Source organism: Limulus polyphemus, unplaced genomic scaffold (genome assembly GCF_000517525.1).
Source record: "Limulus polyphemus unplaced genomic scaffold, Limulus_polyphemus-2.1.2 Scaffold844, whole genome shotgun sequence".
NCBI lineage: Eukaryota > Metazoa > Arthropoda > Merostomata > Xiphosura > Limulidae > Limulus > Limulus polyphemus.
The window spans coordinates 26,445-39,389 of record NW_013666454.1 but is presented as its reverse complement, the minus strand read 5'-3'; the positions used below and the strand labels follow the sequence as shown (position 1 = coordinate 39,389).

General features: G+C 34.0%; 1 protein-coding gene across 1 annotated transcript in view; it reads right to left on the bottom strand.

Annotated features, from left to right (window-relative positions):
• The window catches only part of LOC106460831 (stathmin-2-like), a 16,047-nt gene extending 14,319 nt beyond the window's left edge, over positions 1–1,728 (bottom strand). Inside the window, exon 1 of the mRNA XM_013920574.2 lies at positions 1,621–1,728. Coding sequence (XP_013776028.1) covers positions 1,621–1,636 — 16 coding nt within the window. The 5' untranslated portion in view covers positions 1,637–1,728. The remainder of the gene's footprint in view (positions 1–1,620) is intronic.
• Positions 1,729–12,945: the final 11,217 nt, after the last annotated feature.

The following is a 12,945-nucleotide window of genomic DNA, read 5'->3' as shown; positions in this document are numbered from 1 at the left end:
TAGGGTAGGCTGGTATATATAAGAGGGTGACAACGTGACGCAATAATGTGTGTGTAGATAGTGAGTAATCGAACTGCAGTCATAAGTATTGTTGACGTTCGTTGATATAGCGTTTGTTATAGAGCGACTGTTGAAAATAAGTGTATCGTAAAGTTGTATTCGGAAAGAATAAACCAGTTTTATTAAGTAAGGACTTGTGTCGCTAAAGTTTCGTCGGAACGAAGTTACGGAAAGTTAATTAACGAACGGAGACGTAACACTAGAAAGAAACGTTAAGGAGGAAATAAACTAGTTTGTTATCGTTACGTAAACTGAAATTTGAATAATTTATTTTCACCAGATAATTTAAAAGTAACTGTAGTATGTTAAATATTACACACTATATTAATTTTTTTGTGCGTGTTTGATCTGTGTAATTTGACCAATGCAGTACTGAAATCTCCCTTTAAAGAAGCTTAGTCGCATTTTAATTTATAGTAGTAGTTTAATATCTATATCATCCAGAAGTTCACCTTTATGCTAAACATCCGTAAAAGTTTAGATTATTTCGATCTGCTGTTCTGATGCCAGAAAATTAAAGGCTTCGGGGGTAATATCCACGATATTTTTGATTAACAATAGTAAATCCATACAGAGTTATAGTTTTTGTTATTATGGTTTACCAAATTCACGCCACTCAAATGTCCGGCATTAGTATTTATTGCATTGATAGAGCAATTACATTTAAAGCAAGTATACCTTATTTAGAACTTATCCCAACCCTCCCCCTTTTCTTTGTTCATTGGCTTCCTTCTACACGGGAACACTGTATTATGGCAATCATCCGAATTTCCGAGTCTTGACGTTTCTGCACACAATTCGAGTTACATAATAGAAAATGAAGATATTTTTAACAATTGCCTCGATATTTGAAATACCGCAACATATGAATAGCCAAAGATAAATTCGAGTTTTATTGAACATTTTCGACTTGGTAGTTTACAATAATCTTGTTCATGTAACTTTGTTAATAAGTAAGTTTTCCAATTTTAGTGAAGTGAATACTAGAGCATAATTGTTCAATATTACCTCCAAGATAAATTAAACGAGAAATAGGACTTAATCGAACGCAACGTCGTATTTATATTACACACAGCATCATAAACCAAAAATACAGTAACTAACGAAACTGATGTTCTACTGTAAAGAGCCGATGATCTCGAAATGCTGATTTTCTCTTTAAACTACTATGCTTAAACATGTATCCTTTCTTTTCACACACACTACTGTTATATCATTAAGTATTACCAATATAATTTTTAATTTCTAGCGGAATAATAGATGCAATACTTATATCCGAATTATAAGCATACCAAACTCGACACTGTGGATGGCTTTTTAAAATAAATTTGTACTTCGAAAAATAAACAAACAAGATATAACGCCAATGTGAAAATATTTAATTTAGAATTCAATTCCTTATCACTCAAACTCAAAGCGTCATGTTAAATTAAACATAAATGTTAAAAACAAAATTACAGATAAAGAATATCCTAGGAACAGTTGTTATTCACTGCAGTTTATACAGAGAAAATATTTATTCCATTTAATTTAAATACCCTATTTTTTAGCGATACTTACATTCTGAATCAGACATGGTATGGGTTATTTTTCTCAGTCTATTTTTCTTACAACCCTAGAGTAATACCATTCACCTCAGTACTGCCGGTTTCCCAAAAGACAATTTATACGACTAAACACCACAAGGGGGCACCACACATTAGAGATTTCGGGCGGAGCCACAAATATTACGCGTACTTAAATGTCGCAATGAAGTTTGTCTGCTGCAAATGACAACAATTGATACAATAAATTAATTTATTTTGTAGGAAAAAAATAGTACCTAAGTTATTCATAACTTTTTCTTTTTATCACAGGAATTACTTACAGCACCAGATGTAAAATTTCACAAATTTGTTATCGTTGGGGAAAATATTAAATAGGTGTTAGTTTCTCAGTTCTCAATAATGTTGTAATAATAAGCGGTTGAGGAAAGGTAGGATTTTTTTTTAGTGTTGGATATACAGGGCTAATAAGAGCATTTGAATACTTTAAAACTAAAAACAAAAATTATATCTATTACAATGATAATCTATAAGTTTTTGAAGCATAACTAGTAAGCAGCTTATTTTTTGTTGTTCTTTTTTATTCTTAGCAAAAATCACTGCATCAATCCGCAATATAAAAAAAAAATGGATGGCGCCTATAAAATGCTGATTGTATAAAAATCCCCGTTTTCTCTCGATCATTTCAGATGTGGGATGTCATAGAAGCAAAGTTTTTTATGTGCTCAAGGGAGGATTGTTGTAATAACAGTGGATAACATTCTCGGTGTTTAAAAAAGATAGACTGAAAAAAATTGATTGTTATATCTATGTGTGAACATTATTATTTATTTAGTAATATTTGATCCTAATACATTTCAACTGTGATTAATACCTAAGAATTAACCAGAAAGTGTAATGGTGTCAAACAGTGGCGTGACCAAAAAAAAGATACCCCCCCCCCAGCTTAAAAAGTAATTGAATCCCCTAAATTTATTTACCTATAATTGTAGTTACTATTCTAGCTGATTAATATCGTTCATTAACTTCACAGAATAGTGCAAACGCCCTTTAGTTCAAACAAATTAAATCAGGCCCGGCATGTCCAAGTGGTTAGGGCGCTCGACTCACAATCTGAGGGTCGCGGGTTCGAATCCCCGTTCCACCAAACATGCTCGCCCTTTCAGCCGTGGGGGCATTATAATGTGACGATCAATTCCACTATTCGTTGGTAAAAGAGTAGCCCAAGAGTTGGTGGTGGGTGGTGATGACTAGCTGCCTTCCTTCTAGTTTTACACTGCTAAATTAGGGATGGCTAGGGCAGATAGCCCTTTGCGCGAAATTCAAAATAAACAAATTAAAGTGTATGTCTTTCCCCTTGTTGGCAATTCTTAAATTTGTCAGACTCCTCGGTCCTTTTTTTTGGCTCGCTCGCCGCTGCAATTGTGGGGCTGTGGGGGCATACTTAAACCACTGGTGTCAAAAGTCATGAAGAACTCACAGTCAGTTTTGCAGTACGCATCAGGCTAATGGTACATATACTTTTGAGGTTAAAAATCAAACTAGTGAAGTTTGAGAATAGCTGTGACTTTCAAAGAAACCGAACAAAGTCCACATATTTTTTATTTAATAATTTCTAACAGGTGCTAAATATGTGTTTTGTTTGTTTTTAGTTTTTTATATTTTTTTTAAACTACTTACTTCAAGCTTGGAGAAATCTTTAACATTATATCCACACACGCACATTTTATCATATTCTAAGGCCAGTTTAAAATGACGAAGGTACGTTTGTCGGTCACTAATTGTTCCCCCAGTGGCTCATAGGTAAATCTGAAAATTTATAACCCTAAAAACCGAGTTTTGATGCCACTGGTGGGTACAGCACAGATAGCCTAATGTATAGCTGTACGCATAACATCAAACAAAAATCACCAAGAGAGAGACACTAGAGGTTTCCGTAAACTTTTCCTTTTTTAATTAATTTTCAAAAACTTTTAATTTTTATCTCAAACTTTTCTTATTCAGTCTCTATGATTTCGAAATATTCTATATGATTTAAAATTTCGTGAATAAATTACAGCTAGTTTCTGGCTAATTTACCGTATTTTATGCAGAAGTGAATGATATATATTTATTAAACTACTTCTAGAGAGGATATTTCTTTCGTACGCCCTCTAGTGGCTCAGCGGCAAGTCTGAAGACATGTAACACGAAAAACTGGGTTTTATTGCCCGCGATGAAGACAGGAGCTGAATGGAGCAAACGAGTTGAAGTTGAAGGTTGTAGATATATTTCTAATTGCCTGCCAAAACGAGCTTCAAGCTGTAGTCTTGTTAGTTACTGAATAACTTTTCAAGAATGATTCTTAGCAATAAATGTAATAACTATAAACTACTGTAATTACTGTTTAACTCAAAAATCTCACTAAGTACACTGGAGTATCAACATACGCTCTTTGTGAGTTCTTGAACCACAGCTATACATATGTTAATGAATCAATTAACTTACAATGATTTTGGTAAGACCAATATGAATCTGGAGTTCCAAGTTTCCACTACCATCTGAAAACCTCTGAAAAATTGACTGATTATTTGTGATTAAAAAAAAACAAATACTATGTTCATATAGTGTTGTGATAATTATGTGCAATAACTCAGCGTTAAATCTGAAGACTTATAACGCTAAGAACCTGGTTTTGATACCCCTGATGAACACGGCATAGATAACTCATTGTGTAACTTTGTGCTCAACATCAAACAAACCACGTATAAATAAATAAAATATCATCTTGCCTTTCGTTTATAGCTTGCAGCATGGAGTGATATAAAGAAAAAAGTTTAATTTTGGTCGCCCTGTTTCATCCAGTTGCCGAAAAGTTTGAAACATTACACAGTTTAATATTTATGTATGTTTTAGTAATTGACGTTCTCCTTATCTCGCTTCTACGGATCTTCTCTTGGTATATTTCGTAATTCATAAAATGTTGTCTTGAAAACTTCGTAACTCGATACAGTACGATAAAATACAATATAATTATCCGTTTCATCGTAGTGTATAGAAGGGTAGTATAATACTACTTTGGATTTTTTGCGTTATATTTGTATAAGTTTACATACTTTAAAATTTTACGAGTGGTGGTTAGGTGATTTCATCATACTCTGTCTAGAAGGTTATATGAAGTTAATTTAATAATGTGATGTTACAGTTATAGAGGGGCTATTACCATTACCCTAGATTGACCTAAACTTAGGACATATTGGGTTTAAACACTTAAGCTTCACCCATTTTTCAGGTGTTTTTCATGATTAGCGTTTCACCTGCTTTTGATTCTCCAATGGGTTAGCGGTAAGTTTAAGGACTTACAGTTTTAAAATCTGGAACTCGAATCCCTGTAGTGGACAAAGCGCAGATAACGCATTACGTAGCTTTGCGCGAAACAACAATAACACCTGGGTTTAAAGGATAGCTGGAGAGATGGGATATCCCCAATGCTTTTGGATGTTATCAACGCAGTTATCTTTCTGAGATTATACCCTTTATAGTGTTCTGTGATTACTGTAATTCCTCTCACCTGTTTGTGGTTTTGCTACGCGAATTTAATTTTACTATTCATATCTAGTTTAAGGTGCTGAATTATTGGCTCATGTGTTTTGTATTTGTACAAATATGTATGTGTGTACCACGTTTTGAAAGGGTCATTGTTTCTGATAATATATGTCCCTTTTGAGTTATATTAGGACTAAACATGATTGTTGTAGCAGTAATAAAAAAAAAACAACTGGCAACCAAACATCCTTTTACGTAAACAAACTGAGTTCGTAATTTTAGAAGATACGACGATTAACCGGTTATGAAAGTATCAGACAAACTATACAGTTTTAGTCCTACAGTGTCTAGCTTCAAGAAGATCGGGTTGAGAATATTAACTTAGCGCTAGCAGACAGGAAGCCTGCGTAAACGAACAGTCTTCACTGACTTCTCGGCTACGTTGCTCCTAAACCAATTACATATTCTCATACTTATTTGATATAGGAGTTGCCGCGTGTATGAAGTTCATTGGCATTTCTTTTGTTCTTATACTTTAAATTATCATGTGATCATTTTACAGAAATATAATTTGTAGTTATATAAAAATTGAAGTTTTGTTGAATTTCGCACAAAACTATTTGAGGACTATCTGGGCTAAAAATGATAGAATAGAGGGAAAGCAGCTAGTCAACACTACCGCCAACTCTTGGGTTACTCTTTACCAACGAATAGGGATATTGGCCGTCACATTATAACGTCCTCACGTCTGAAATGGCAGACGGGAAAATATCTACACTATTCTTGCTAGGACTATTTAAACTATCTCTCACACGTTTATGGAGTATTTTTCAATTTCGCGCAGAGAAGATGGAAAAAGTTTAGTTATGGTTTTAATTTCGCGCAAAACTTACACGAAGGCTATCTCCGTTGGCCGTCCCTAATTTAGCAGGATAGACTAGAGGGAACGCAGCTAGTCAACACCACCCACCGCTAACTCTTGGGCTACACTTTCGCCAACGAATAGTGGGATTGACCTTAATTTATAATGGCCCAACGGCTGAAAGAGCAGGCATTTTCAGTGACGGGGAGTCGGACCCGTGACCCTCAGATTGCAAGTCGATCGCCCTAACCACCATACCATGCCAAACCTAACAGAAAGAGAATTAACTACAACTGAAGCACCTAAATCTATTTAATACGATCACTATCAGTGGATCTAAATTTAAACAACATTTTCTTCGGCATCTATATTTATTTATTTCACTGCCAAATGAATGCGCACATTTTTTACGCTTTCTGTAAGTAGTCATGATGATACCGGATAAATACCTCACTGAACCGTTGACATATTTTAAATATTCTTTTATATCCCATTTTTAACTGTTTTATACCTTATTTATTAGATTATTGCCAACATTTATGGGATACCACCAGAATTTCAAACCCGTCCAAAAGTATTTAGCATTTAAAAATATTCTTAATAAACAAGAAAAAAAAATCAAACTGCTCAAGAGGAACAAATGAATAAGGAACCATCATAAAAATAAGACACTTCACTGGAAAAGGTGTGTTGTGAAAGTTGAGAGAAAACCGTTTTATCAGTGTAAGTACAATTGTGATTTTGTCTACGTTATGGCGATATACTGAAGAGTAGAAGATAAACCCATAGTAATAAAATAAAAACCGTGAAACAGTTAAGAATAATCTTTACTTCCGATGATAGGTGTCTCAAATAACAGGAGACAATAGTATTTCTTGGATCATTCGAGAATCCTCATGGATTAGAATTTAGTCAACGATCGTCAAAATAATATGTTTCTTCAAAAATAAATTTGCTTTTAGATATAGGAGACAGAATATATATACAGCGCCATTAGTTGAAATTTGTTCACCAAGTGATATATCGATAACTGATAGAGATAATAAATCACGTAAAATCTGCAAATCATTCAAAGGGTGCATCACATAGAGTATCACAAATAAGGTTAATCGCACTTTATAAGTGCGATGTTTCAGGTCCCGAACTCTTCTTGGAATAACTCCTTCCATTATCCATCAAGGCATGAATGGCCATAAATACACCCTATTTTCAGACAACGCAATTTGAGTCGTATCAATTTTTCACAGAGCCTCTAATATACGTTGACATAAGCTTCTAAAAACCGCATTTAAACAGACCAGAAGCACGAAAGCTGCATCAGGAGACTTGACAAATATATATAGTCGAATAGGATTGTTTCGATTAGTTTCTTCTACTATTCTTTTTTTTTTTTTTGTGAAATCTGTTGTTGACTTTGAGTTGTGAAAAATCGGGAACTTTTAGCTCACGAGCCCTCTCAGTGTGAAATCCTTTATTATTATTATTTTGTTAATGGTACCAGGAAATATGGTTAACATAATCGCATTGGCTTTTCATTTCAGAAGTTGTTTTTTTATAAACTATATTCTTCGCTTTGGAGTTGATGACGTTGCTCCGGATTGGCATGATATGTGGTTTTGGAACCCACTGCTATCTTAAATGCTTTGATACAGTAGTTTTTCTAACTGTATGGACGATACTGAAAGCTCCCTTCTTCGAAATATTGTGTTTTTCACTGTACATTATCCCCCCCCCAATGGCTCAGCGGTTAGTCTGAAGGCTTATAATGCTAAAAACCGGGTTTTGATACCCGTGGCGGACACAGCACAGATAGCCCATTGTATAGCTACGCACTTAACTGCAAACAAACAAAAGACAAATAAACAAACACTGTACATTATTCAACAATCCCTTTATTTACATATAACTTTCGTTGGATAGGCTGTGACAATAATTATTCTGTCATAAGTATAACCATAACGGCATTATACTGTTGAAAGTTCGCCGTAAATCAAGTATATTGATGTTAAACATGTTCTCATTGGCGCCTTTGTAGCAGCATACTGAGGGTAAGCAACAAGAACTAATTAACTGAAGGTTGATAAAATATTCATATTCAATAACATGAACGATATGAAAAAGCAAAAGGTTTTAAACCGAACCCTTGTTTATTATAAATGACATTTCTAGTTAACCACAAAGTATGGAGATAAACATTTTATTCCATTCTCAGTTTGCCCCCGAGGAAGAAAGGTCCACCTTTCGAAAGCGCTCGGGTTATAGGGTTTTTATCATCTTGTATCAAGACTTCTTGAACCTACGTGTTTTTCTGACATCGTGAATAAACATTTTAAGATATTGAAAAAAATGCACTTCCTGTAGCTGGGGAAAAAAAGGACCCCTAAGATTTGATAAATGGTCCCTTCTAACTCATAACAATGGCATTAAAATAAATGTTTCATTTAGTAACTGCATTCTATTCACTTAGATAATCCATGCAGAGATTGAAAAGGTCATTATAAAGAATAATGACACAAAAGAACGTGGGTACTAGTGTGGGGTTACGTAAGAGGCTCATGGTAAAGCAATCGCACGTTATAAAAGTCAATGAAATTAAATTGTATTTTTACAGCATATTTGGCTGTCTATGAGTCCTCATTACTTGACATTTACAAAGTAAAATTCCTTGAAATATCTGCTCTGTAACCATAGAAACTTCAAAGCGCTTACCTTGGATGAAATCGCTCTGTGTACCAGTGTATTTATGTACGGGGCCACAGTAACAATAATCACATGTAATTCAATCAGTAATAAAGCAAACAGATACCGTATGAATAATCCATAATCAGAATCGTGCTAAAAAAACAGATCAGTCATAACCTATTTTGAACAAAAAATCTATTTCTGAAAAATCTAACTCATGAAGGATGTTGCGTTTTGACTTATATATAATGAAATGTCTTTCCTGAAAATTATACAAAAGCATATCCTCATATAAAGTAAACTAAAATTGAACTATTGCTCAACAAATCTTTGAAAAAATAACCATTTATAAAAAATAAAGACTTATTCGTGAAATCGGCATTTGTCTTAAAGCTGCTAGGATGCTTTAGTCAGTAGCAAAATTATCTAATGAAATTATTTGTTTGGTAGATGTTTCAACACATACAAGTACATATTAATATTTTAAAATATGAAATTACTTATATGTCATCATAAATAAATATTATTATATGGAACTTCACAGGTTAAATTTTGTCATTGCTGTCTCGATTCTAACTGAACACTGACTGAAAAAAATTAATTTCTTCCTTTAATCATACCTCTTTACGAACAGAGTCAGAAACCAACTAGCCAGTTCAGCAAATGAAAAAATGCAGGTATTTAAATTGTGAACCCACACACTTCTCCACAAATGATAAAATAAACTGTTATCTTTTCAGAAATGTGTAGCTTACAAGTACAACAATGCATAAAAAAAGCCATAACACATTGTTACACTTCGGTACTGAATGGTACCATGTATGTTTTACTCTCTTAGTTAATTTGTAAATTTTTTTCATAATTTCCGTATTTTCTTTCAGCCAATTTGGACGTGAAATGTCATTAGAGTAGACACATCTTAACTTTGGATATTTCTAGTTCTGTCCGAGACCTTGTCTGCTAATTGGAAATTAACCAAGTTTCTTGTCGGGAATGTAGCTCGTGATGTCCAGTAATAAAAAACTGTATTTCTCTTCAGTGAATCGGGCAATGGCTTGGACTTCTTCAATTCCAACACTCAATCACAAGTAGACAGTGGTTCGTGAAGAAAGGAGTTTTGTGTGCAAAGCTGATTTAAGATGTCATTGTGTTTCGCGTTAGAAAGCTGAGTTATCCTTTGTTTTGTAGATTTTGCTGAGATTTTTCTTTATTCAAAACTTTTAGCAGATTGAGATATTTTGGTAATAATTTTGAAATAACTTTTCATCAGAGCTTTCTGTAAGACATAACATTGTTTTAGTTTAGCTTTGGGTTTATTTCCATTTTGTAGTTTCACTTAGTTTTGGTTTACCTGATAGGGAAGAGAGCACAGAATGGATTGGTAGAGATAGTACTCACTAAAGTTTCACTTCTTTTTTCTCTCTCTTGCCAGTTCAACACAGCTGCAATAAAAAACACTTGCCCACGTTTTATTTGTGATTGTGTTTCTTCTGTTATTTATTAATAAAGATTATTCTTGTACAACTTCCATGGTCCATTCTTTCTTTCTGACAAACTCAGTTTCAGATCAAAGAGATAAATAGACGCACATTTTGTAACTCGGTATCTTTCGAACCTCCACATAGAGGGCTTTAACCAAAATATGCGGACCAGGAAGTACTAGAGAATAGTTTGTTTGTTATGAATTTCGCACAAAGCTACACGAGGGTTATCTGCGCTAACCACCCATAATTTAGCAGTGTAGGACTAGAGGAAAGGCAACTAGTCATCACCACCCACCGCCAACTCTTGGGCTACTCTTTTACCAACGAATAGTGGAATTGACCGTCACATTATAACGCCCCCATGACTGAAAGGGCGAGCATATTTGGTGATCCGCAGATTGCAAGTCGAGCTCCCTAACCACCTGACCATGCCTGGCCACAGAGAATAGAAGGAAGGTGGAAAACTGTTATGAAAGCTCTCTTAAAGTACACTAATTTGACTTTCTATAATATAAGAGAAGGAAATATGATGTGGAAAATACCACACACTGACTAGCTAATTCAAGGAAACTTAGGTACTGTATTGCAACCAACTCACTATTAAATTTCGCTGTTGTATTACATGAAAAAGCAGTATAAGGCAATATAAACAATTAAAGGAATTAAAGAATAAAAGAATTAAACTTAAAACTGATTCATTATTTTATTTATTTTTAAATTGGTTTACCTGATGATGCCAGGTTAACATGGTGAAATGTTGCAACCATAGATCTTGAACTCTGTATATCCAACAATAAATTTTTAATACGTACGAAACAATGATTTTAAACATTAATATATCTAAAGTAAACAGAAATTTCACAATGTTTACTTTTGTGTGCTTGAAGAAATGGAACCTAGGAAAGACATTTCCTACAAATGCTACAATTATATCGAAGTATAAAATACTAAGATGAAAGATATAATCTTTCTAGTTATTCAGTTCTAGGAATGTCTTAAACGAGGAAAAATTCAATATGTTTAAGTTCAACGAATATATATATATTAGTTGTTACTCAATGTGTTTAAGTCCAATGAATATATATATATATATATATATATTAGTTGTTATTCCGTGTTATTTTCTTTTTTGTCAAAAAATGTTTAGTTTCATTGATAATTTCTATAGTTTATAAAATGTTAACTGACTTATTCCTAAAAGTTTAATGTACTACAATTTAAATTCCGAACACAAACTTTTTGATAAAACGTAATTATGCTATAATCAATTTTTAACAATAGCTGATACTGCGTGAATAATGCGGGATTGGTAATGAAAATGAATACCTTATTTTTGTATTATAAATGTTTATTCTTAAAAAAAGACAACTAGATTTTTAGACAGCCCTTTTAAGCTCAAGTTATTCTGGTATACATTACCTGGTAATTATTTGATTGGCCCACCAGTGGCACAGCGGCAGGTTTGCAGACTTACAACGCTAGAATTCGGGTTTCGATACCCGTGGTGGGCAGAGCATAGACAGCCCATTGTGTAGCTTTGTGCTTAATTAAAAACAAACAAACAAAATATATGATTGATTTGTTTGTTTGTTTGTTGCCAAGCATAAAGCCACGCAATGAGCTATCTGTGTTCTACCCGCTGCGGGTATCAAAACCCGATTTTTAGGGTATAAATCTACAGATTTACCGCTGACCCACTGGGGAGTGCCATATTTGATGAAGAAGTCACTCATTATTAATAAATATTGCAAATATGTAAAATAAATCATAAACAAGGAGATTTAGTTATGTATTACACTACAACCAGTTTTATTAAGAAAGGACTTGTGTCGCTAAAGTTTCGTGGGAACGAAGTTACGGAAAATCAACTAACGAACGGAGACGTAACAATATTTTTAAGACTGTTGATACTTATGTCAAAACAAAAGGTCTTGATTGGAATAAATGTGTCGAAATATGTACGGACGGCGCACGGGCTATGTGTAGTAAAAACAGTGGTCTGGTGACCAGAATACTTGAACTTAATCCAAACGCATCATGGACTCACTGCAACCTTCACAGAGCAGCGTTAGTATCAAAATGTATATCTGATGATTTTAAAAATGTTTTGAACACTTCCATTGAAATAGTGAACTTAATAAAGTCAAAGCCATTGCAATCGCGCTTATTTGAGAAGTTGTGCGAAGAAATGGGAAGCAAACATAAATCACTTATTCTGCACACAGAAGTACGTTGGCTCTCGAGGGGTACAGTGCTAACAAGACGTACAGAACTCCGCGAAGAAGTTGCTATATTTCTGGAAGGTAAAAGCGATTTTGCGAGATATCTGAGGCTCACGTATTTGGCAGATATTTTTTCAAAACTAAACGAACTGAATTTGTACTTGCAAGGAGCAGAAGGTATCAGTATATTCGCAGTTCATGAGAAAATTCGAGGTTTCTTGAATAAACTTGTTTTATGGAAAAACTGTATTGACAACCGAAATTATCACTGTTTTGAAACATTTCAAACTGTTACGTCTCCGTTTGTTAATTAATTTTTTTCCGTAACTTCGTTCCGACGAAACTTTAGCGACACTAGTCCTTACTTAATAAAACTGATTTATTCTTTCCGAATACAACTTTACGATACACTTGATTTCAATATTCGCGCTAAAACAAACACTATAACGAACGAACGTTAACTTCAACAATACCCTGTGACCCTGCAGTTCAATCACTCACTACCTACACACACATTATTATCCCGTCACGTTGTCCCCCTCTTTTATATACCAGACTACCCTATA